The sequence below is a fragment of the Cynocephalus volans genome, chromosome 4, assembly GCF_027409185.1.
Source record: "Cynocephalus volans isolate mCynVol1 chromosome 4, mCynVol1.pri, whole genome shotgun sequence".
NCBI lineage: Eukaryota > Metazoa > Chordata > Mammalia > Dermoptera > Cynocephalidae > Cynocephalus > Cynocephalus volans.
In genome coordinates, this window is record NC_084463.1 from 80403475 (window position 1) to 80431303 (window position 27829).

A 27829-nucleotide genomic window follows, 5' to 3' on the forward strand; every position below is an offset into this window, starting at 1 on the left:
AGCTTATTGAATGATTTTAGCATATTACCATGTACTGTCCAGGGTCTAAATCTCCCATCATTCCTTTCAGATGTGTGTTTTCAGTTCTGACAGCTTTATATTTCATATCTGAGACCTGAAAGATTAGTAGATAAAAGGTGAATGTAAATTTTATAGTAAAAATTCATAATTCTATTAAAAATTAATTTTCTTTTGTGAATACATATCTTTTCTAAGTGGGGTGAAGGGTACTCTTCTTAGCTATGATCATTATCAATCAGGTATTCTCATTCAGTTCTCCTATTTTTGGCAGCCCCCACTTTATCCTCCTTTTCTTTTTTATTTTATTTCATTTTACCCTCCTTTTCTGATCAATGCTAAATTAAAAACAGATACTTATAATAATGATTAATTTACATTTTTCCTTCCAATTCAATCCATTTTTATTTTTATTTTCTATTGTATGCAAATTATCACCAGAAAAATAACAATTTTAAAAACATGCTTGAATAAGTGTCCATTAAATTTCTTCAACACCTGATTAATTTTTACAGTACATAATTTATGACTTTCACGTTTAATTTTGTTCTTTCTGATATTTTTGCCAAATTTTCCTCTTTCTTTTGTGACTACTTCAGTTTGTCTCAATTTAATTTTTTATTTCCCTGATCTCTTCTACTTAACAGTACGTGGATATAGTGTCTGTCCTTTTATCTATCTAGGGCTCATTTCTATACAAAACACTTGCCTTAAAAAAAATTTACTTTTGTAAATTACAAAATATATGCTCATTGCAAAACCTAGAAAATATATAAAAATTAAAAGGTAAAAATAAAAATAATTCATAATTCAAATACCCAGACCATGGTTAATATCTGTATAATATCCTTCTCTATGCTGGTACAACAAATCCTGCTATCCCATCTGTGCTGTTTTCCTGTGTATTGTTCAAATTAATCACAGTTCAAGGCTTATGATTGGGCAAAGGCTGAATCTTTTCTGTTTTTATAATACATAGGATTTAAATAGTTGTGTTATTTGTGATGTGAACCTCATATACCTAGAAAGATATTGAATGGTGCTCTCAAAACCTGTAGATTTAGGGGAAAAAGGCAGATAAACCCTGTGCTCTCAGTATCAGGCTACCAATTTGATCATGAGGAAGGGATTGTGGGAATTTAAAAAATAAATAGGAAGGAAGGAAGTCACAGTATTTTAACAGTAAAATGTTACAATTACTGTTTTTTCCCATGAACCATACTGTGCATTGAGTGGATGTTCATTAAATATGAACTGATTTTCATGTTTCAACATCCATTTTTAAAAACCCTAAAAGAAATACATGAAATGGGGGGTGGGAAGTGCCCGAGAAAAGTTGGAATAGAGGCTCTTCTTAAAAGATAAAACTGTTAATCAAAGGGAACTATAGAAAACAAAATCAGTGAGAAATCTTTGATTAGAGCACACTGTGGGAGGTGATCAGAATACAGGTTACAAGAAAATGTCAGGATGAGATTTAATGAAATTATCTTACATTGTCACTTATTTCTGTAGTTCTTTTCTGGAGACACTGTTATCTCACAAAGGTTTTATGTGACTTGCACAAAGATTTCTGCGACACTACAAAACATTTCTGTGATGTTAGTCTCAGAACTAATGCTGAGAAATGCAATGTTTTTCTTTTTTATTGGTCAATAATGAAGGCTACTATCAGCACTGAGCAAGAGTGTACCCTGGACATGTGCTGCTCTGCCTGCTTGCATACCTGTTGTTTTGCTAACATTTTTTCTTTTATTTCTAATTCCATTTTTAACTGTCTTTCAAGAAGGGCAGCCTTCTTCATGACAGTTGCTATAGTGATCTCCTTCTGATGAAGCTCTTCTGTTAGGTCAGAGATTTCGTTCCTCATTCTTTCCTGCTCGGAGCTGTGGTACTCTTCCTCCTGTTGGAGTTTGCTTCTTATCTGCAGCAGATAGAGACTGTAAAATACTAACAAATCCTTTTACTTATGGAGCAGCTAAAAACTTTGATTAGCCATGTTCAGTCCTCCTATCCTAAAACTTTGGCAGGCCGCACTTACCCTCCTTTTCTGATCAGTGTAAATAAAAAATGGACGCAAAATAAGGATTTACTTTTTCCCTTGCAATTCAAAAATTTCATTCTCACTTCTATTTTCTATTGTATGCAAATCATCACCTACTACTGATCTACTTTGATAACTACTTGGACAGGAAGGTGGAGAAAGTATTATCGAGCTCTCTTTATGAAGAAAACTTGGCTTGTTAAGCGACTTTCTCAAAGTCATAAAGTAAACAACTGGCAGAGCTGGGACTAGAACTGAGGATTCTTGGTTTTAAATTCAATACTGTTTTTGTGACTACACACTATGTTTTTCAGAATCACTTTATAATAAATTTCAAATGTAATGCATTAATGAAAACATATCACCTCCTCCCCTTAAGCTTGGAGAGACTCTCACATTTGTAATCTTGGCTTAACTTCCATGTCAGAAGCACCTGATCATCTTGGACTCCTCTCCAACCTGGTCCTTCCAAATACAGTTGGACAGCAAATTCACTTCTATGAAATCTCACCTCTGCTCTCCGTTCCTACTACTGCTGTCTTGGTCCAGCCTCTTAGCATCTTTCTAGAAACCACTCTCTGTTTCTAATTCTTGAGATTCAAATACAAAGTACACAATAACCCATCTCAAAAAAATCATAGTCCATTGGGGAAACAGAAAGATAAACAGACACTTACAGTACAGTGTAGCACTTTATGTTAGCAGTGTGTACTGGAGGGTGCTTAACCCAGCCTGGGGATGTCAGGATAGGATTCCCAGAGGAGAGGTCATCAGGCCCAATATTGAAGGATGAATGGAAGCCACTCCAGAGAGACAGAGAAGGGGTCCCAGGCAAAGAATGCAGTGAAGGCATGGGGTGGGGGGAGAGAGTGAGGAGTGCAATGCACACTGAGTACACTAAAAGGAGTTTGGAGTAGCTGGGACTTAGTGCAGGACTTAGCGTGTTGTGAGAAATAAGGCTGGAGCGTTAAGTAGAGGCTACACACAAAAGAAATTTATATGAATTTACCCCAGGACACTAACTTTTAAAATGGATTTTTTTTTCATTTCACCTTTAAATTTCAGTATGTATCTCTAAAAGAATAAGGGTTTTTTCTCTCTCTTTTAAACATAGCCAGAATACTATTATAATGTCCACTACAATTCCTGAATATCAGGAAGTATCCAGGAAGTATTCAAATTTAAAGTTGTCTCAAAAATATAATGAATGTTCTTTAAGTGTGTTTGATTGAGTTAGGATCTAAATATGATCTACTCATTGAGACTGGCTTATATATCTTTTTAAAGTCTCTTTTCGTTTGTGTCTATGGGTACTAAGTACGTTACATGCATCGTCTCATTTAATCTACACAATATTTCTGTATTTTGCACGTTACTCTATTTAGCTTCTTAGAAAATGCCCTTAAGGGACATAACTTTTCAGGGTCACATTCCTGGTGAAAGGCGGTCTGATTCTAGGACCTATGACCTTACCCGTTGAATTCTGCAACCTGTTGTGGGCAGGGCCCTAAAAGGTGGGTGACACACTGGAAAATGGTGGGTGACACACTGGAAAAAGGTGGGTTTTAGGGGATGATGCCTAGAATGAGATCACCTAGCATGGAAAGTACAAGTGTCCAGAGGAAAATTTCATTCATCAAAACAGGCTTTATGCCACCAACCCACATCTGATTCTATTCTTACTAACATTTTTGGAATTTCAGAGTTAGACATGACCTTACAAATCACATGGTCTAAGCCCACCGTCTATCAAATGAAAAAAAAAAAAAAGATTCACAGGGAAGAGATCTGACTGGGCCTAGGTTACCTAGCTCCTGAAAGCAAAGGAGGAGACTAGGAGAATGGTATATAGGTATCCTAACCCTAAGGACAATATTACAAATCTCCTTTAATCACTTCTGTCTCCAATTTTTTTCCTTGCAGTTTATTTGATGAAATAACAGAGTTGTTCTGTAGTTTGTCCCAGTTTGGATTTTGCTGATTGCATCCCTATGGTGTAGTTTAACATGTTTCTCTTAAACTGGAACTTTTAAAATGTAAACAAATGAATATACAAATACAAAAAACCCACTAAACTATTTTTGTTATATTTGCATCTTTGCAATGTTTAGATAGTAAAGATATTAAACACATGTTATACTGCAAAACTTCTTTCTCAATGAGATTAATTTACCTGAGCTCCAAATGAATTTTGGCTTTATTAAAAATGTGAATTTTATCACAAAATAAATGACTAAAAATAGTCTTATACTGGAAAAAGAGAAAGGAAATAAAATGTAAGATTTATAATACATGGCTCTTATTGGTTTTATTACAAGGGAATTAAAATGCTCTCCACAAACATTTCCTGGAAGCTTTAGATATTTATATACAGTTCATTTGTTACCTTTTCTGCACAGCATTACACTCTCTAGTGGTCTCCAAGAGTGTAAAAAGAGATTTGTGCCTCATATTCCCTCCCACCATGTCAAAACAGTGCAAAATCAGTAGCCTCTTTATATTACTCAAAGTTTTATCACACCGTCTAAGTCTATGAGGTTAAGAATGGTGTAACTATACTTTAGATGACTTTAATCAATCTTTCACCATAATGTGTTCACTGGGGACACCAGTAAAGAAAAGTTTTTTTAAAGTTGTATTTTTAAAATCAGTAAAATCAGTTTCATGGGAGTATGTGCTATTAATGCATTCAAAATATCAGGAAAATGATCATTAATTTGTAACACCTTTTCTACACTTTACCTCTATTAGTTCCCTGACAGTCAACTCTTTGGCAGACACGATCTGTCTTTCATATCATTGTATTTCCTTCCTATAAAAATTAGCAGAATAGCTGTAGTCCTACTAGAAGCTCAATAAATGTTTGTTTAATTTATAAAAACAACAACTGAATTTATTACCCTATACATTTATGGAGGAACTTAGCCTTAACATTTATTCATTCTCTAAATATTTATTTTCATTTACTGTGTGTAAAGCACTATACAAGGCATCAGTTGATAATATAAAGCCATGCTCAGGTTTGTTTAACTTTTAACAACTGTTTAGATTTTATAGCATTTAATATTGTCTGATCCTCAAACCTAAATACCAGAGAGGTGGCTAGTAGCTATGATAATAAACTCACTGAAAGAAAGCTACTACTGGATTTTACTAAAAGGAGAAGAGAATATATACTATTTGTAGGACAGTACAGAATCATAAGCTCTTTAAACACAGTGCCCAGGCCTTAACTCATCCTTGTATTCCTAGCTCCTGGCACAGTGTGAGGCACTTGTTAGGTGCTCAATGAAAAATGTGGATATAACAGCAGTTCTAAGCACTTTACATGCTGCTGTGGATTGAATGTCCTCCCAACGCTCATTGAAGCTTAACCTCCATTGCAATAGTGGTAGGAGGGTAGGAAATCCAATTATGGTATTTGAAAGGTGGGGGCTTTAAGAGGTAATTAGATTGTGAGAACTGTGCCCTTGTGAATGGATTGATAACGGGTGTGGTTCAAATGTCTGATAAGGAGAGCGAGTAAGAAGTTTAGCTCGCTCTTGCTCAGCCTATTCTCTTGCCTTGTGACAGCCTGCATTGCTGTAGAGAAACCCTGTAGAAGACCCTCACCAGAAATGTTCCCTGGACCTTAGACTTCCCAGCCTACAAAACTGTAAGAAATACATTTTATTTCTTTACAAATTACCCAGTTTTAGGTATGCTGTTATAAGCAACAGAAATGGACTAATACACAAGCATTATCTCATGGATTTTAACCTAGGGTAAGAATATGGACTCTGGAGCCAGATGGCCTAGATTCAAATCTGGCCTTTGCCACTTATTAGTTGTGTAATGTTGGGGGAAATTCCTTAACTTCTCTGTGCCTTAGTTTTCTCAAATGTAAAAAGGGGATAAAATCAGGACCTACTTTATAAGATGGTTGTGAGAAATAAATTAAGATTTAAGTCCTTAGAATAGTTCCTGGCACATGGTTAGTACTATTTAAGTAGCAGCTATTATTAGTTCATTTAATCCTCATCACAACCTTATGAGGTAGGTACTAATTATCCCCGTCCTAGAAATGAGGATCCTGAGCAACGTGCACAGGCAACTTCCCCAAGCTCATGCATGTGTTTGAATATCAGAGTCTGTGCTCTTAGCCCTTTTGCTGTAAGCCCCAACTTACAGAGACGTGGGCCCTCTATATTTCATAGGCAGTCTCCTAGCAGCAGAGTGATAACCTAAGACTTGTGTTCTTTATAGTCTCAGACAATCAATGTCAGAATTAGCGGCTTGTTAGATTATTATCTTGGGAGAAAATATAGAAGGAAAAAGAAGGAAATGAGAAGGAAAAATTTTTACCCCTTTGTATGCAAAAGCTTCAGATCTACCTGGAAGAATAGAGCTCATTATTTTCCTACCTTGTTCAATTCTTTTTCATGATGTGGTTGATTTGGGATCACCGAAAACAGCTCTTTCCTTTTCCTTTCTGGTTCTTTAATTGAAGGTGAATAAGATGACTCAAGTCTACAAATTAAAAATAAAATGAGTAAAAATTAAGCTTATCTTGATGAATGTTATGATCATATTCTTAATTTAGACCATTGAAGGCTACAGAGATAGATCATTACTTTGTTGGAAACATTTCTGGTTACAGAAATTGCAAGTTCTAATACATTCAGATTTCATAGATATTTACATCTTTGAGTGCAAATTGTGTTAATAAAAAAATAAAGGTAGCAATTAATATGGGATTTCAATTATATGTAAAAAATTGGCAGAATATTGGGACTGTATATGTAGATAAGATTTTTGGATAAGAAGAAAAGTCTGCTTCCTATAATAAAATAGAGGACCCATTTTTTAAAAAAGAAAACACACCCAACTTAATAATACATTGTGGAAACTATGTCATGAGAAGTCCAAGGGAAACAACTGCCCCATAATAGAGGTCAAACATGACAAAATCTGACAGTCTAACCAGAGATCAGAAAGAGCTAAAATAGACCTATTCTTTGGCTGCTCACTTTATAAAATGGAATTGTAACCACATATTAATACTAGATGGAAAAAGCAGAAACTAGTATAAAAAGTACAATTCCCACAGGAAGTTTGGAGAAGTATAAGGAGGTAATGTTCACTTTTATATGAGGCAAATTGGTAAAATAAAAGTAATCAAAACACAAAAATAAAGTTAACCAGGTGGGGGAAAGCAGTATGGTTTCTATTGGAAGTCAGGCTTGACTATTTTGGTGGTGTGGTGTTTGTGGAATATACCCACTTATAAGTGAGTATAATTTCAGATTTCCAAAGAACTTTTGAAAAGATTTCACACATCAAAAACTGAAACCACCCAGATAAAAGAACAAATTAAATCTTAGCAATGATGGAGAAATAGCGAATTAAAAAATTGAAAATAGAGGATCTTTCAAAAGACATAGATTGATAGTGATATCCCTGAGGGACATGTGACTAGACTAGATTGCTTTTTTCTGATTATCAAAGATATGTAACTGTAGACAATAGAGTATATCAAGCTATAATATACTGCCATAATGTTATCATCCAGGAAAGATGATATTTAGAATTTTTGTGTATATCAATCGATGGAGTTTGGATGCATTGTCCTCCCAGAACTCATGGAAATACGATCCCCAATGTGACAGTTTGGGTCATGGGAGTGGATCCCTCATGAATGGATTAATGCTCTCCCTAGGTGGGGGGATTAATGAGTGAGTTCTTGGTCTATTATTTCCTGCGAAAGCTGGTTGCTTAAAAGACCCTTGCACCTCCTCTCGCTCTCTTTTGCTTCCTCTCACCACGTGATCTGCTTGTACCCACCAGCTGCTGCCACTTTCTGCCATGAGTAGAAGCAGCCTGAGGCCCACGCCAGATGTCCCAGAATCATAAGCCAAATAAACCTCTTTTCCTTATAAATTACCCAGTTTCTGGTATTCTGTTATAGCAACACAAAACGGACTAATATAGAAAATTGGTACCAAGGAGTGGGGTGTTGCTATCGAGATACCTGAAAATGTGGATGTGGCTTTGGAACTGGGTATTAGGCAAAAGTTGGAGGAGTTTGGAGGACTTAGAAGAAGACAAAAAGATGAGAGAAAGTTTGGAACATTTTAGAGATTGGTTAAATCATTATGACCAGAATGTTGATAGAAATGTGGACTGTAAAGGCCATGAAGATGATGAAGTCTCTGATAGAAATAAGGAACTTACCAGGAATTGGACAAAAGATCATCCTTGCTACACCATAGCAATGAACTTGGCTGCATTGTGTCCATGCCCTTGGACTTTGTGGAAGGTGTGACTTAAGAATTGTGAACCAGAATGTTTGGCAGAAGAAATTTCCAAGCAGCAAAGCATTAAGGAAGCTGCATGGTTACCTGTAACAGCCTACTCTGAGTTATGGCTGCAAAGGTATGATGTAAAGCCAGAATTTAAAAGGGAAGCAGAGCATAAAGATTTGGAAAATTTGCAGTCTGGCCATGAGGTAGAGAAGCAGAGAGTAGGAGAAAAATGCAAGGGTGAAGCAGATAAATTAGTTGCTAAAGACATTAGCTTGACGGTGACACAGCCAGATGCTAATAGCCAAGACAATGAGAGGAAAGCCCTGAAGGCATTTCAGAAGTCTGCAAGGGTGCCCCACCTATCACAGACCCTGAGGCCTAGAATGACTGAGTTGTCCTGGAGGACAGACCTGGGGTGCAGCTGCCCTCGGGAACCAGCTCCCAGCATCCCAGCTGTTCTGGCTGGAGCAGCCCCAAGTGTGGTTCATTCAGCAGCTCTGGAGAGCACAAGCCAGAAATCTCAGTCACGTCCACATTGTGTTAAGTCTGCAGGCTGGCAGGACATGAGAGCAGTGGAGGTGTGGCATCCTCCACCCAGATTTCAGAGGATATATGGAAAAGCCTGGGGGCCCAGGTAGAGACCTGCCTCAGGGGTGGAGCCACCACAGAGGCCATCTACTAAAGCAATGCAGAGCAGGAAAGTGGGGTCAGAGCACCGACAGAGAGCCCCCACCAGGGAAATGTCTAGGAAAGCCAAGGCAGCAGGGCTGCTGCCAGGACCCCAGAACTGCAGGGCTACTGGTAACATGCAACACAGGTCTGGAAAAGCCACAGGCACCAGTGTGGCCCACTAGGCTGCACCTGGCAGAGCTGTGGAGGTTGGGCTGCACAAGGTTTTGGGGTCTCAGATGCCCAATTGTACCCAGGATGCAGGACTTGGAATCAAAGAAGATTATTTTGGAGCTTTAAGACAATGTCTGCCCTGCTGGGTTTTGGACTTGTTTGGGGCCTGTTTCTCCTTTCTTTTGGCCTATTCCTCTCTTTTGGAATGGGAATGTGTACCCAATGTCTGTTCCACCATTGTATCTTGGCAATAGATAAATTTGGTTTTGTTTTTCAGGTTCACAGCTGGAAGGACTTTTGCTTTTGGTCTCAAATGAGACTTTGGACTTTGAACTTTGAACTTGGTGCTGGAACAAGCTAAGAATTTTGGGATTGTTGGGATGGAATGATTGTATTTTGTATGTGAGAGGGACATGAGCTTTGGGAGGCCAGGGGTGGAATGATGAAGTTCAGATGTATTGTCCTCCCAGAACTCATGGAAATCTGATCTCTGATGTGACAGTGTGGGTCATGGGGGTGGATCCCTTATGAATGGATTAATGCTCTCCCTAGGTGGAGGGATTAATGAATGAGTTCTCACTCTATTAGGGTCCGTGAGAGCTGGTTGCTTAAAAGACCCTTGCACCTCCCCCCTCTCTTTCTTGCTTCCTCTTGCCATGTGATCTGCTTGTACCCGCCGGCTGCCTGCCACTGTCTGCCATGAGTAGAAGAAGCCTGAGGCCCATGCCAGAGGCAGCAGTCCCAGAATTGTAAGCCAAATAAACCTCTTTTCCGGATAAATTACTCAGTTTCAGGTATTCTGTTACAGCAACACAAAATAGACTAATACATTAATTGTCTTTTTTCCCTATGCATATATATGTATAAATGTTAAATACACATTTCCCATACAATTAGAAAATATTGTATGCATTATTTTTCAGTCTCCTTTTGTTTCTCACTTAGTAATATATTGTGAGTATTTTCCATTTTATCTAATATTTTCTTAAAATATTATTTCAGGATCAGTCTTAAATTTTCCTTACTTGTGATGATTTGGAAGAAGTGAAAAATAAAATTTCCTAATTTTCAAATGTTCCTAAGCAATTTCGGGGGGTGGAATGCTGAACTGAATGCTGCAAACCTCATGGTGATCTGGCAAAGTTCAGTGAGTGAATGGAACAAGTGTTAAAGTCCAGTGTGGACAGGTGCAAAGAAGAAAACAGTAGTCATGCTGTTATAAAGTGCTGATGAAATACATACAGGAACCATCACATAATTTGGCATGTACGAAAAGGGCACTGGAGTTATTTTTAATAACTCTCAGAACATATCAGTTCAAGGTGCTTCTACAACTAAAAAAGAAAAGAAAAGAAAAAGCTAACAAAATCTTAGCATCGTTGAGAAAGGTGAAAACAAATAAAAACATCACTCTAATATGTCTATAAAACTGCCGCCTGTCTAGTTTCAGTAGTCTGGGTGGCTTCACCTTAATGCAACTGTAAAATAGGAGAAAAGTCCAAATAAAAGAAACCAAACAATAAAGCAGATAGACCAGCATTCATATGAGAACGAACTAAAAGGATTAGAAACTTTCAGTGGGAAAACTGAAGGCCAAGAAGTCTAAAAGATAATGGAAGCTGTGAAAGGTTAAATATATACCTATTTGTTAAATCTCAGAACTTGATGAAACTACAACTGAGGAATACCCTCTGAGTGAGAAAGATGTAGCTTGGAGACCAAAAGAAATACCAAATTAAATATAGGATGGCAAACAGACAAAACAAAAGAGTTTCTATCGGCCAAATCTGAATAAGTACAAGATTTTAGATCAAATCATGTATTGAAGGAAAGTTGGAAATGTTTGGAATTCAGCACTGGCCTTGTAAGAGCGCCAGAGAAAGTACCTTCACAAAACCAGAGCTAGACATGTGTTGAATGGTGTGCTTTTCTATGAAATTTCTTATGCTTTTAGGCACGTACGTTCTTCTCTTTGTGTGAAGACATTTCTCACCAACTCAGCACACTGGAACAACACCTTATACATAACAAATATCCAAGAGATTTATTAATGACAAGTGATGATGATGATGATGTATAGCTTGTATACAGAGCACTCAATAATGCTGATTGGTGCATAGGCATTCTGCCATCCTTGGTGAGACACCCAATAGGTCATTTTTAGGGATCTTAATTTGCCATTTGTTCTTAAGCACGGACCTCAAAGAAATGCTAGCAGGTCTCACAACTCTGAAGAAATAATTATTGCCTTCAAAACAATGTAATCACCATTCAATAAAATATCTCTTTTTGGCTATTCATTGATCTGACATTAGCTTTCTGATTTTGAGAATGATTCAAGTTCTGAGACTAAGAACATCAATTAACTATAAAAGCAGTCAAACTGTCTATTCACAAGCATAAACATTTAATAATCTTCAGCATTCACATTTCTCTTGTACTTACGAAGTATACACTGCCTGATTTTATTTCCTTTTTCTTTCTTTTTTTTTTTTTGGTGGCTGGCTGTACAGGGATTGAACCCTGGACCAACGTGTTATCAGCACCATGCTAAACAACTGAGCTAATTGTCAAGCCCTATCTGTCTGATTTTAAAAGAGGGAAAAAAAATGTTTTAATAAGGACCCTTACTAAAACTGACAAGGTGGTGACCAGTTGTATACTATTGTTTTTATGACATTGAAGAATAAAAGTTCTAAGAAAATTTCTGACTCAGTGTGACAGAAGTAACTATAAATCAGAACATGATATAATTTTCTAGGTAAGTAAAGGTTTTAAAGATGAAAATAACCATTTTTATTTGTAATATTTATTATTATGATTCACTAATTAACAGCATGTTAATACAAAATAGATTTTTTATTCTACTTTCAAATATAAAACACATGCTGGCTGGTCAGCTCAGATTTAGTTAGAGTGCAGCCTTATAACACCAAGTCACAGGTTTAGATCCCTGTACCAGCCAGCTGCCAAAAAACAAAACAAAACAACACAAAAAATCAAATATAAAACTCTAAAAACATTCAAACATGTTTTGAGAAGTTTCTCTCAGACTGTCAGATATAAAGAATATACCTCTTTTTATTTTCTTGAGCATTTTGGCACTCTCCTACTTTTAATAATTCTCTGTGTAACTGTAATCGTTCTGTTTCTATAATTCTCAAGAGATCATCACGTGACTGTAGCTCACTTTTCACCTCTGAGAGTCCTGCTTCCATGGCCTGAATAAAAACATCAAAACATTTCAATGCTCATTTTTGGATATCATGATGTATAATGCATTTAAAAATATTTAATATCTATAAACAAGCCTAATTTTAATCAAGCTGGTATTTAGTCCTTTGCTTGCTCTGTCTTAGAGAATTCCATTCGTTCATTCATTTATTCAACAAATATTTACTAAGCTCTTATTATGTACTCTGTGGATACAGACACAGAACCTGTCCTCAGTGAGCTATACTACAAGTGATAAAGACACAGAATAACCAAATCATCACACAAAAATGGTTACATTGAATGAATAGAGGCCTGGGTCCAATAAAGGGCCTAGTGGCAATACTTTAGCCCCAGAAGTTCCTGGCTGACTTAGGAACAAATATAAAAATAGATTCAAATTGGTGATTTAATACTCTTGTTTGGATAAAGTCTCTGTTTTGAACAGTGGGGATTTTTCAGAGGAGGTTAGAATTTTAAAAACAGAAGAATGCAAAACAATAGATTATCACACAGAAAGACAAATTAACTTGATGCAAATGTTACCCATACTTTGCCCAATTGAAGAAGGCCCTATCTGGGCTCCCTGCTTTGCAAATTGGCCACCAGGGAGCAATCAAACATGAAGCTGCATGTAGAAAAGTGGGCCTGCCTTTACTTGGAGAAGGGATGTGCACAAAAGGCTCTCACTCCAGGCCAATGAAATGTAGTGTGACCATGGGCTACAGTTAACTGAAATTCTGTAAAATGTAATATTAGCATCTATGTATTTACTGTGATTAGAAAATAACATCTATAAGAGTGACATCATTGAGGGGAAAAAAACTTATCTGTGACCCAGCTATACAGGTATGAGAATATATGTTAAAATTGAAACTTTTCATAATGCAAATCAATAATAATGATTTGACCCATAAAGGGATATGCAAAATATTTTAATTATAATTGACATTACTACGTAAATTGGCTGCAAAAGTATAAGAAAAATTTGAAGGCTTTGTTGTTATCAATAAATTTAGAATTGTGTTTTGATTTCAAAGTTAATGCTAATAATGCCAAGTTGATACTATAAGAATTAGTGAACTTATTTAGCTGAGATGTAGTTTTGAATGTAGTATGCTGCTGCACGAAAGACAAATCAACTATTTGTCAATGTGGATGCAAATATTCAGAAGAATGATTCTTTGTACTTGATTCAGTTATTGGAACACTTTCAAGTTTGTTTTGGAAAAACATACACACATAAATTTACTTTTTTAACTATAATATTTTATGAAATCTAAATACAGATAAGGTATTTCCAATGAATACTTATTGTATAAATTGAGATATGTTGTAAGTGTAAAATAAATAATAGATTTTGAAGACTTAGTATGAGAAAAAAGTAAAATATCTCAATAATTTTTTATATATTGATTACATGTTGAAATGATAACATTTTGGATGTATATTAGGTTGGATAGAATATATTACTATTACACATTCATTTCTCTTTACTTCTTTTATTGTGGCTATTAGAAAAATTGAAACTATATTTGTAGATTGCATTATATTTCTATTGGACAATGTTGCTTTAGTACCTTAATGACACATTAACAAGCACACACAGATATTAGAAAAATGCAGGGCAATCTATTTTTGTCATTAACCTCCAATGGGAAATACTGCATTTTTTAAAAATGTAAGTGTAATGTAGCATAGTAAATAAATATATGCAATGGAATTAATATGCATACTGACACATTTCAAGGTTGTAGAAAGACTTGAGAAGATGTGATACATGTGAAAACTCAGATGCATATGGCATTAAAATGCATTGTAAACAAAAGAGAATTTTATATACAATAAATGACAGTAATTCAAATTGAAATGGTTGTCTTTTTGCATTCATGTGCAAGATATAGAACACTCTGTTGTGACAGTTTTCCAGAGGAGAAGAGAAACTTCTTTCCAAATACATATACTGGTTACAGTATTATTTACCTCTAATTGTTCCCATTTGGGCAATCTAAATTTTGTAAAACATATTTAAGGCCCATCTGTTTAGTTAGAAATTTGCCTAATGGTTTCAGAGGAGCAGGGATTTTAAACCTTCAAATTAACTACCAAATATAAATAATTGATATCTTCTCATTTAGCCTTTATCCTAAAGCAAAAGAATAAATCATGAGTAAAATCTGTAAATAAAACACGAGAAAGTCTCAATAAAAATACTATTTTCAGCATTTTTTTCCCAAATGGATCAAAAATACCTAGTTTTTTTTTTACCTAGGAGTAGAAATCTTATCTTTTAGACACCTTGAATATTTTGAGCCAAATTACCTTTCAAAAATCTTTTCATTAGGAATATAACAGATGTTTTTGGTTTGTGAAACATGCTCCAGAATAATTAGGTTTGGTTTTTTATCCAATTCCTTTGTAAAATATAAAATTCTTAGTTAAAATTTAATAATGCTCCTAGATCCAAGGATAATTAAATTATTTTTTAAATGAACAAATATTTGTAAAAATATAATTTTGGTAAGCTTCCTGATAGAAATCAATATAAGTATCAGTCACATTAAAATGTATTATTAATGGTGAAAAACATCACAAAGTAGAATTAGAGAATTACTGGTAAAGAATATGAGAAAAATAACATATCAAAATTTAAAGAAGAGTTTCTCAACCTCAGTACTCTTGACATTTTGGACTGAGTAATCTTTTGTTGTGGTTGTCTTGTACATTGCAGGATGTTTAGTAGCATCTATAGCCTGTACCCACTAGAAGCCAGTAGCAGCCCTTCCCCTTGTTGTGACAACCAAAAATTTATCCAGACACTGCCAAATGTCACTTGGGAGGCAAAATCACCCTAGTAGAGAGCTGCTGATTTAAAGAAAAAGTCATAACAATTAGGTAATTAGTACTGCTGTTCTGCAACCTTCAGTATAAATATCAGCAAAAATATCTCACAATTATATTAACTTCTATGAATAGCTGTTTTTTAATTTTTTAGTTACATTCAGGTTACTAAATCATGACGTATATTAACATATGCATACAGAAGGAGAAATCAAAGTAGGTAACATGGACTTTCCTTAATATGGGCAACCCACAGAGCCTTCTCAGAAGTGCATGTAAGCCCCTGAAAGTCTGTAGAAATCTTTTGTGGGGAGTGAGGGGGAGAAGGGTGGTAAGTCAAATCCTGCTTGACTTGGGTCAGGAGGGCAAGTCAGTTAAATGATATGAGTAAAGGACAGAGTGACCTTGGCCAGCATCTGGCTTCCTGCTGCCCTTTCAGACTCCCAGGCTATGTACACTCTCTCTTCTTGCCAATAGGACTGTGTCAGTGTGATAAGCACAGGCTGAAGGCATTTATTTGGAGGGAGGGTACAGACAGTGATAAGAACTGGGAATGTTAATTTATTAATGTTCCTCAGTGTATACTCTTCCTCTACTTGCAATATTTTTTTTCTTAACGAGATTCTCCATCCTACTTCCTGGAAAAGTATAAATGATAAAATTCTAAGGAGGTAAAAGGTGGAGTTCATGAAAGAAAGCATTACAGAGAAAGTCAGTCATGCTGCCAAATGGGGAACAGAGGCTCTTTTTTACCCTAGAATACAGGTGTGAGAGTAGCCATTTCTATTCTGCATGTGAGCCAAAGACAAAAGCTGAACCTCAGCCTACAAAAGAGGATGCGCTGAGACTCTGTAAATAGGTACAAATAGAACTCTTTTGGAAAACTCAAAGGAACTGATGTTAGTGAAGAAGTTGAACCTCACTGAAGGGTAGAATCAGACTTGATAACTGGACCCACTAATGAAATATGTTTCAGGCAAACTAAACTGAACAGAGAAAAATACGCCTGAGCAGAGAATAGATTTGTAGGGACCATAACTAAGAAGACTTCAAGAAGGGAAAAACCAGAGAATTCTTCAGTCTGCAGGATGACCTAAGCCCAGAGAATATTTGGGAAGTACCCAGAAAAATAATTTACTTGTTTATTGAATGTGATCCTGGCACATATTCCAGCAGTACAAAAATAGACGCAAAATATAAGTTTAAGTTATCCTTAAACAGAGGCATGACCAGTTATCCCATACCCAGGGAGGAGGATGGAAAACAGCATCTGAAAGGGAAAGACACCCATCACCACATGGCCAGGATTCATGCAATACAGCTCAAACAGGACACATAGGCTGACTGGCAAGCTAAACTCTACAATCCCCGGGAAAACTTCTAGAGCAGAAGAGTAAGGGCTAATCTCATTAACAGTATAATGAAACCAGAGAAAACTTTCTATTTCTAGAAAATTCCTGGCTTCCGTAGTGTTTACTATTTGCAATTTAGCTTGGTTTGTTTGTTTGTATCTGCATTCTAATTTGTATTAAGATAACACTTTCCTCCTCAACAAAGCTGGAGTTTGAGATGGGGGAGATGTACATCTTAGAAATGCCACTGAATAGGAGAAGCTGGGAGCCTTGTGTTCTGTCCACTCCCAAACATGGGGAAAGCGGAACACAGAAGAAGAGCAGATGCCGGTAGAGAAAGAAGTTAAAGGACTAATCCCATATACAATCCCATATATAATGTGGCAGGTTGGGGAAATGAGGAGTTGGTGCAGGACTAAGAAATGACCCTGGGAGTTTAAGTGGCAGAAGATCCTGCGGTGGAATATCTTAGGGAATTAGAAGTCTGCTCAGACAGTGACCTCAACAAGTGTATTTTAGGGGCTGGTCAGTTAGCTCAGTTGATTAGAGTGTGGTGATGATAGTACCAAGGTCCAGGGTTCAATCCCTGTTACTGGGCAGCCAACGAAAAAAAAAATCCACAAAAAGTGTATTTTAGGAAGGAGAGGGAATAGAGTGGGGCAAAGGGACGGGCCAATTGTCACTGAGGAAATTGCAGAAAGAGGCCGACTGGAGGTGGGAGACAAAACTATAGAATGTCTCAAGTAAATGGATATTCATGAATAAGACATACATCAGTGATGACCCATTTTTGACGAATGCTGTATGACCTTCCTGATGACTGCAGGAAGTAGACAGACAAAAAATATTGTTGGGTTAGGAAAACAATTAAGGCTTGGAAAAACCATCAGTCATTTCTGCCAATGTGAAAGTTACATAAAAATAAATCCTAGGCTACTGTTTGGTAAATGATTATGATAAGGTTACCTATGATAAATTACAGGGAGTAACCCCCATGCCTCTTGCTGAGATTACTGGATTGTTGACCCCTTCATGATTTCCTGTATCTCTAACCCAGGATTTCTGTGAGTCAAAGAGTCATAGGGTCAGAGAAAGTAGTGGGGACAGGGTGGTATATGGCTAAAGGGCCATGGTTTTTAGGCACAGAAGTCTCTAAGTGACCACTGTTACACTGCACTGGTAATACATTATTTTTATGCCACTGCAGAACCAAAGTGCACTCTAGTACCTGTGGGATTACTGAATTTACTCACCAAGTGAGAATTACTTACCAAGAGGAAATATGAATGAATTTACACGTATAATAGAAAACTAGCTTTCTAATCCCTATACCCGTCGAGTCACCATTTATACAATTCATAGACAATATTAGCTGGAAAATAAAAATATAATCTTCACCTTGCACTGTCTTTGGTACATCTTCAGTTCTTGTAAGAGCTTCTGATTTTCATCTTGTAACTTATTCCTGCTTAATGCTATTTCACTCACAGCTGATTTTAATTTTTCAATAATGAACTCATCCCTTTCATTGTGTTCACAACTGGGATCTGGTTCACATATCAAACGAGGAATTTCAGAGCTACTGTCTTCTAAGCACTGTGTTTTACCATTTAGTTGAGTTTGGTAACTTTGTGCCTGTTTCTGAGAAACATAAAAACTGTGTAAATTGAATAAATAATATCATATTTAAGCTTACATAAATTTCAAGAATGATAGAAAAGAATTAGTAAAAACATTTTTAAATACGTTACTGGATAATGAAGCTTTGTCCTTTGTAATTCAGTGTTGTGTTTGCTATAAAATCTCAATTTTAGATTGCATAAACAGAAAATATATTTGTATACCCTCAGAGCAAAGATGTAGAGCAGGGAAGGGGACTAGGGACAGGGAAGTCTTATTAAGCAATAAAGAAAATCTAGAAGCCATAAAAAGAGGAAAATTATGAATTCAGTTACACAATGTTGAAAAATGTCCCTATAACCAAAAATAAATAAAATAAACAAAATAAAACAGACAATTGGATTGTAGGAAAAAAGTTCTCAATGCATATAACATGGGTTAATAATTCCTAGTGTACAAAAACTCTAAACATCACTAAGAAATGACAAACAATGCAAAAGAAAAATGGGCAAAGTTTATGAACAGGCAATTCACAGAAGAGGAAATGAAAAAAGCTAAGATGTATATGAAGAGATGCTCAGTCTTACAAGCAGTAAGGGAAATGCAAAGCAAATCAAGCAGTCTCAGACTTTCTAGGTGCTTGCCCATAGACATGCAAAAACATATGTTAACAACAACAAAGGAATTTTTCATAGCACCATCCCTTGAGACATGTAGACTAAATTCACCATTACAGATATTTCATGCACTTGTGACTATACTCACGATTGGACCTACTCTGGTTATTTTCCCATAGTTGGCATTTCTATCTATAAATAGATTACAGGTTAAATGGCAAAGACACCAATATTTAGCCTCTAGCTTCTTTTTTTTTTTTAATTTTATTTTGTCGATATACATTGTGGTTGATTATTGTTGCCCCTTACCAAAACCCCCCTCCCTCCTCCCGCTCCTCCCTCCCCTCCTCACCTGAAATTGATTACACTTCTCAGATAATAATTTTTGTTGAGCATCTAAAGAAACCAGATGAGTCTGATATAGTATCTCTTGCTTGTCCCATTCTCTTGACTTTGCTCTAAATTCCTATAAAAAAGTTGGGGGACAAACATAAATGGAAGAATATTCATTTTAATGCACAATGAACAGGGCTTCTTTCATTTGTATATCTTCCTTCTGGGAAAAAAAAAAGTCCATTCTTTACCTATTAGGAAAACAAAACAAAAATAAGTATTAAATTGCTCATGTTGGAATTATTACTATCTTCTAATTTTTGCTAGGAAAATACAAAATCTGTAACTTACTCATTGTTAAAAACATTAAAAAGTCTCTCTGATAACAAATGCTGATTACTAATAAGAAATTTTCAAACTTTTTGTATCGACAAGTGCAAAACAAACATTGATTTCTGTTTCTACTCTTTTTCCTGATACGAGAAGTTTTTCCCTTCTTACATTCCCTACACTCAGTCACCAAACTTATTTCTTGTTTTGTTTGGAGGGTGTGGCTTGGACTTACTTAGTAACTGCTATGGACTGAATACTCCTGTCCCACCTGATATCCATATGTTGAAGCCTATCCCCAATGTGATGCTATTTGGAGGTGTGGCCTTTGGGAGGTAATTAGGTCATGAGGGTGGAGCCCTCTTAGAATGGGATTAGTGCCCTTATAAGAAGAGCTATGAGAGAGCTTGCTTTCACTATCTTGCTCTCTTTCTCCCCGCCATGTGAGAACACAATGAGCAGACCAGGAGGAGAATCTGATCATGCTGGAACTTTGATCTTGGACTTCCGGCCTCCAGAACAATGAGAAATAAATGTCTGTTGTTTAAGCCACGCAGTCTATGGTATTCTGTTACAACAGCCAGAACTAAGACAGTGACTTTGTCCCCTTGTGGCTTTCAAAGCTACCATTTAAGGTGAAGCTGAAATCAACTCAATGTTGGGAGCAGAAAAATCATCTCAGGCCTTATTTAGGCGATAACAATTGGGCCAACTTGGGGAAGAAATGGTGGAACTAGCTTGATAAAGCATGCTCAGTTCTTCAAGTTTTTGCTCAAATAGTGTAATCATAGAGCATGATTATCTGTTCACTAGTTAACACGAGCAAAGAATGTGACTTTGGGGAACCAAAGAAAACTTCACTGCTTCTCAATTTCACCTAGGGCTGGCCACTATATCTTATCTTTCTTTCCAGGCTTTAAACAACTTAAGGATAAAGGCTGTATATTTTATTACTTTTGTATCACGTACAGTGCCCAACAAAGTGCCAGGTACCACTTATATTCCATGAATGTGCAAACAAAACCAGGGTACAGTATTAACATTTCCTAAGATTTAAACATTTCTTACTAAATTTTACAAAGAAAACAACACGGTTGGAAACAAATTCTATGGCTACTAGGTCCATGACCATATATTATTGCATATAGATACATGGACGAATAAACTGATGTTTTCAATCACCAGTTCAATAATATTTATTGAGCACTTAATGTCTACTAGGTACTGTGAAGAGAAGTAAATTTGAAACTAATGATTAAAATCAAGGAATACATAGTAGACAAATGTACATATAAACAATTAATTTTACAGTATGATAAGTATAATAATACTGTCACATAAAAGTCATGTACAGGATGTTGTGATTATCTCAGCTATTTCCCATAATATGTCAAACTGGAACATAGTTCATTTGGCCAGAGTGATTTGTATTATATTGAAGATGGCTGAAATGACTAGATTGGCTATGCTGGAAAATAAATATGCTAGTTTGGAGAATGAAAGCTACGTCTTGCTTAAAATGAGAACACAGCATTTTCTATTTTCTATACAGAAATGATTTTAAAGAATATTTGGGGAAATTTTCATTCTATAAATCCACAAGTCCCAAAGCAATCAGTGAAAAAAGGCCATAAATTAGAAAGCTTTTATAGTAATTAAAGGTGACCTAAAATTGAGTGATAGCAATAAGGTTGGAGAAATATGGATAGACTCCCTTCTAATTATATAATAATGCCTTATGATAAATAGATTGTTTACTAGGATAAATGGAGATAGCCCATTTAAAGTTATTGACTTTGATTCTGACATTCAACAATAAAAAAATTAGGTACATAAAAACAGGGTATTCAATAATAGTGACAAATTTACAAAACTAGGCTCTAGTAGAAAATAGGTACCATTTTCAAATCACTGCAATCTAGATTTTTAAAATTCTGTTTATTTTTAATTTAGAAAGGAGTCTTTGGAGTCAGAAGTCAAAATTTGGGTAAGGTTGACTTAAGCAGTTCATATATTTTAGATAACACAAATACTTAGCATCACTTACTCAACAACCTTCAATAATCTTGAAAATAAATATTTTCCAGCATACTTTAAGGGAAGGCAAGACCATTATTACAAATATCGCAACAGGTAAAAATTAGGTCAAGAACAGCTAGAAATGTGTGTCACAGACATATCAGCAGGTGCTTATAAGAGTCCTGACTTCCTTGGTCTTACAGATGTGTTGATTTCAAGACTAGTGAGCCAGCACAGTATATAGGACCATACAGTATTAGTACGGGACCATACAGAGACCTAGAGAGCTTCATAGGGTTTATGTAGAGACAGGAAATGTCAGCCTAGGTTTCAGACGATCTATAGCCTTGGCTAGACCTCCAGAGTCAGTTCTCCATGGCTGGAAATCCTTTTCTGGATCTTTAAGGTTGAGAGTTGGTTAGGGCCATTAAAATTGAGTTCCTGGTGATGGCTACATTATTAGATTTTTTTTTAAAAAGCCCTCCACTAAATGCTGTAGATGGTCTTTAGTGATTACTAAATGTCAGGTACCTATACCTGTAAGATGGTTTTAACTTTTTATTATGAAAATTTTCATACTTACATAAAAGTAGAGAGTAAAACAAACCTCCATGTACCCTTCATCCAGTTTAACTACCATCAACTTAGGCCATCTTTATTTTTTCATTTTAATTTTTTTTAGGGGTTTCATTTTTTTATTGTAACATAGTTGATTGTACATATCTGTGGGGTACAGAGTTGAATATCATTACCTGTGTGCAATATGTGATGCTCAATTAGGCCATCTTTATTTCTCCTATCTCTCCACCTTTTCTGTTGGAGCATTTTAAGGCAACTTCCAGACCTCATGTATTTTCACCTCTAAATGTTTCAGTGTGCATATAAATGTGCGTGTGTGTATGTGTATGTATTCCATAACCACAATGCCACTTACAAGGTATTTTTAACCCCACTTCCTGATGAAAAAATGGAATCTCTGTGAAGCTAAGAACTTGCCTAAGGGTCACAGGGTAAATAAATGAGTGTGTCAAGGACTGTTTTAAGTTATAAACTATCATATTCTTTCACTACTACATGCTGCTCCCAACTGCTATTACTATACCAGCATATAAATGTTTGTCACAGAGGAAAAACGTGTTTACATGTAGACTAAAACTGAAACAGTCCATCTCTTACATGTTAATTTTTCAGATGGCTATAAGTAAAAACAAGGCACTAGAAGTATTTCTATAATTATGCAAGTTAAATTGTAACTACATAGTGTGTCCTTATAACTTTTTATATAAGTACAGACAAAGCAAAATATATTTTGCTACTAATTTCCACTATAATTTAATGAAATATATTTTTTATAAATATTTAGTTCCCTAAATATAAAATGTGCACACACAAAGTACTTAATATTAACTTCAGGCTCTTTTTTGGTCTGAATAATTTATATGAGTGTGGTTTTCTCACAAAAGCCCGTGAAAAGTCATTCAAATGGATAATCAGTGACTCGATCTCTGCATTTTCAGTAAAAGCACATATATGTTACATTGCACATCTTTGGACACCTTCTATGAGACCAGGTTATTTCTGGAGCCAGTCTGGTTACACCATTGCAAGAGCCAGGGAGTACTTACACAGTGCATTCTTCCAGAGGGCCAGCTTAGTTAGTTTTTATTTTAAAAACTGTATATTATTCAGTACCATGTAAAATTTGTAGGACTTTTCAAGATAGAACCTAGGACTTCCTGCAAAGTTCTTGCAACAGGCTTCTTTTAGGACTATGATCCCAGACTTTATTTTTTTCTGCTCTTAAAGATATTTTGGAACAGAAGGACTGTTAATTGAAGAGTAAGATGATGAAATATGAATCAGGGCAATGACAACTAGATAGGAAGAAGATGAGAGGCATTGGACAAGGCAAAGGGGAAGATCTGGGCTGGAATATGAGAAGTAAGAGAAAGGAACAGATAGAAGATTCCAAAGAGGTGTCTATCCTGGGTGATTGTGAGGTGCAGGACCATTATCTGTCAATGAGTAGAAGAAACCAAAATCAGGGGGTGGAGGTGGGCGACACTGGGGTTTAGGACTTGAGAAGAAATGGAAGAAATTGAGTGGGAAACCAGCTAAGGTTAGATTATAGGAATTTATCTGCTGTTACATGACTTGTAGGAGGAATGCCCAAGAGCAAAGGGAAGGAAAATAACTCGTTTATCTTTTCCAAGGTTGGAAAATTTAGAGGATAAGAATAAGTGCATCTATGACACAGCGAATCTTTTTAGGGACCAAGACTTTAGAAGTCTGGGTGATACAGGGTGACTTAGTTGGAGTGGCACTACACCTTTAAAGAAAAAACCCTGAAACTTCAAGTCCTATTCTGAAAACTGTTATGAGGCTTCAATTGGAATTTAAGTACCTAATAGTTAAGTGGCCATTAAAAGATTTATTAGATATTCTCTTTAACTGACCCCAGGGGTGTCCTTCAATTTCTCAACAGCTGCAGTTTCTTTGAACATTTTTTTCTTTTTGCTCTCCCCAAATGCTGATATATATAAAAGATGTATAAATCAAAATGATGTTTTAATTCACTAAGTGCCTGAAGGGAAGGTGCACTAGGAAAATACATTCAGTAGAAGTTGATTTGTAATGGTGTTTGTTACCACAGCTGCACATGCAATTGTGTGCACTGGAGACAAACAGCCCACAACGACGGGAATCAACCCTCAACACATACAAAAATACTTAGAAAATCTATCTCACCTCCAATTTCTGGTTCAGATTGCTCAGTTCAAAGGGTATTTCTTCTTTGAGGTATGGTATTTCTTTTCGTCGAAATTTGTTTTGTTTCATCTGGTGTAATCTCAGTTTTTCAAAGCTATTTGTTAGTTTGGAAAACTGTAAATAATAGAAAATGCTAACATTTTACCATTACCAGTTATCTGTAACTTGACTTCATTACATTTCTTTTCTTGTGTACCTCTTTGAAAATTTGTCATGATTAGAAAGTACAGTAAAGCTGAAATGTTCCAGTTAGTGAAGATAGAACCAGTTATTAAAACTTAATTATTGAAGCTGAACACAGTTCAGCTTTCATGCAAATTTGGGACTTCATTAACTGCACAGTTAAACAATGATTCACTTGATAAATGGTTTATTCAGTTTCTGTTTTAACCATATGTAGCAAAACTTACAATTTTAAAAAGATAAGTTTTTTCTTTCTTTTATTTAGTGCCATCTTGTGTTGACAATTTTAATTTCAGTGACTCAATCTATAAAATAGACAGCTTATACTTTATTCAAGGAAACAGAATATAATTTAAAGGATACAAGCAATGTAAACCACTATTCATGTGGATATGTTTAAATAAATATAAATATCAAAACTGATGTAATTCTTTTTTGTTGATAATTCTTTTTATAATAAAGCAAACTTTGTAATTTTTGTTTGTTTCTTGTTCTACCTTCAAATAAAGATTAAAAGCAGCATAGTGTATCAACATCTGTGAGGAAATTTCTGTTTATCTGTTTTCAAATGTTTTTTCGTTTGTGTTTTTATTCTGAAATAATTATAAGTTCACAGGAATTTGCAAAGTTATTACAAAGAGGTCCTGGGTCCTCTTCACCAAGTTCCCCAGTATTTACACCTTACTGAACTATAGTACAATACCAAACCCAGGAAATAAAAATTGGCTTAATATATGTGTATAGTTTCATCACATGTGTAGATCTGTGTGACCACAACCACTATCAAGATACAGAACTATTCTGTCACCACAAAGATCTCCCTCATGCTACCCCTTTAGAATCACACTCAGTACCCTCATCCACCCACCCCTAACCCCTGGCAGCCACTAATTTGTTTTTCATCTGTATAATTTTGTCATTTTGAGAATGTCATAAAATGGAATCATACTCTGCTTAATGCCTTTGAGAGCCATGTGTATATCAATAGCTCATTCCCTTTAATTGCTGAGAGGTATTCCATGGTATGAATGCATCCTATTTTGTTTAACCATTCACATACTGAGACATTTTGATTGTTTTGAGTTATTTCCTCTTTCAAATAAATCTATGAACAACTGTGTCTACTATATCTGATATTAAAGTAACCACTTTTCTTTCCTTTTTTTGCTTATATAATTTTTTATTAAGATACAATTTACCTACTATAAAATTCACCTGAATAATATTTCATTGTATTGGATATACCACATTCTGTTCTATTCATCCATCAATTGATGGAAATTTGTGTTGTTTTCAATTCTGGATATTATGAATAATGCTGCTATGAACATTTGTATACAAGTTTTTGTGTGGATATATGTTTTCATTTCTCTTCAGTATATACTTAAAAGTGGAATTGCTGGGTCATATGGTAACTTGAAGTTTAACGTTTTGAGATACAGCCAAACTGTTTTCCAGAGCGGCCACACCATTTCCCATTCTCACTCACAATGTATAGAGTTCCAATTTTTCCATATTCTCACCAACACTTGTTAATGTCCATCTTTCTGATTATAGCCAGCTTAGTGGGTATGAAGGGGTATATTCTTGCTTTGATTTGCAGTTCCCTAAAGATTATTGATGTTAAGAATTTTTTCACGTGCTCATTGGCCATTTGTATATCTTCTTTGGAGAAATGTCTATTTAAATCTTTGTTTGTTTTAAAATTTTGTCTTTTTATTGTTGACTAGTAAGAAATATGTATAAACTCCAGTACTAGTCCCTTATCAAATATATGATTTGCAAATATTTTCTCCCCTCTGTGGGTTGTCTTTTTCACTTTCCTGATGGTATTCTTTTAAGTGTAAATGTTTATAAATTTTGATAAAGTCAAATTTATCTAATTTTTTTGTTGCTTGTACTTTTGGTGCCATATCTAAGAAACCATTGCCTAATCTGAGGTCATAAAGACTTACTCCTATGTTTTATTTTATGAGTTTTATAGATTTAGCTTTTATATTTAGATCTTTGATCCATTTTAAGTTAATTTTTGTGTGTGGTTTAAGGTAAGGGTCCAAACTGGTTATTTTGCATAGGGATATACAGTTGTCTCTGCACCATGTGTTGAAGAGACTAATTTTTCTCCATTGAATTATCTTGGCACCACTTCTACTTTCTTTTGATTAATATCTGCATAGTATATTTTTTCCATGTTTTTACTTTCAACTTGCTTATGTAGTTATGTTTAAAGAGAGTTTCTGGAACAGAATTATATTTGGGTCCTATTTTTTATTTACTGTCACTCTCTGTCTTTTAATTGGTATATTTAGACCACTTCTATTTAATGTAATAATTGATATGTCAGGGTTTAAGCCTGACTTTTTTGTTGTTTGTTTCCTGTTTATTCTCTTGTTTTTGGTTTCTCTGTTTTCACCTTCTTGTCTTCCTGTGGGTTACCTGAACATTTTTTTAGAATACATTCTAATTTATCTGTAGTGTTTTTGAGTGTATCACTCTGTATAGCTTTTTTAGTGGTTGCTCAAGGTATTACATTATATTCCCATGACTTATCACAGTCTATTGGTATTTGCATTTTGTCAGTTCAGGTGAGGAAATCTTATTTTCCTTTATGCTCTTTTACCCTGCCCCATTTATAATATAATTGTTTAAAGCATTTCCTCTACATATATTGAAAACTATATCAGACATTGCTATAATTTTTTGGTACCAAACAATTTAGAAAACTCAAGAGAAGGAAAAAGTATTGCATTTACCCATGTTTTTACTCTTTCCAGTGTTTTTCTTTCTTCCTGATGTCTTGAAATTTCTTCTTTACCATTTCTTTTAAGAGAACTTCCTTTAGTCATTCTTTTAGCATAGGTCTTCATTCGAGAATGTTTTGAATTCCCTTTCATTCCTTAAAGATATTTTTGCTGCACATAAAATTCCAGGTTGATGGTTCTGTTGTTTCAGCACTTGTAATATGTTATGCCACTTCCTTCTGGCCTCCATGGTTTCTGATGAGAAATCCACCGTTATCTGAATTGGTTTTCCCCTATAGATGAGGTGTAATTTCTCTCTTGCTGCTTCCAAGATTTTTTCTTTGTCTTTTAGTTTTCAGAACTTTGCCTATAATGTGTCTTGACATAGATTTACCCTGTTCGAGGTTCACTCAGCTTCTTGAATCTGTAGGTTTATATATTTTGCCAAATTTTGGAACTTTACAGCCATTATTTCTTTGAATGCTTTTTTACCCTCACCCTCTTTCTCTTCTTCTGGAACTCTGATGACATGAATGTTAAATCTTTTGTTATTATACTACATGTCCCTAAGGTTCATTTTCTTTTAGTCTCTCTCTCTCTGTTGTCCAGATTGAGTAATTTC

The 27829-nt window shown here is 35.4% G+C and overlaps 1 protein-coding gene across 1 annotated transcript in view; it reads right to left on the reverse strand.

The window, feature by feature from the left end:
- DEUP1 (deuterosome assembly protein 1) overlaps nt 1–27829 on the reverse strand; it is a 74008-nt gene that overhangs the window by 41041 nt on the left and 5138 nt on the right. Inside the window, exons 3-9 of the mRNA XM_063095712.1 lie at nt 24263–24397; nt 19185–19298; nt 17994–18236; nt 12265–12410; nt 6466–6571; nt 1745–1942; nt 29–115 (exon numbers count right to left, since the gene is read on the reverse strand). Of these exons, the coding sequence (XP_062951782.1) occupies nt 29–115; nt 1745–1942; nt 6466–6571; nt 12265–12410; nt 17994–18236; nt 19185–19298; nt 24263–24397 (1029 nt within the window). The remainder of the gene's footprint in view (nt 1–28; nt 116–1744; nt 1943–6465; nt 6572–12264; nt 12411–17993; nt 18237–19184; nt 19299–24262; nt 24398–27829) is intronic.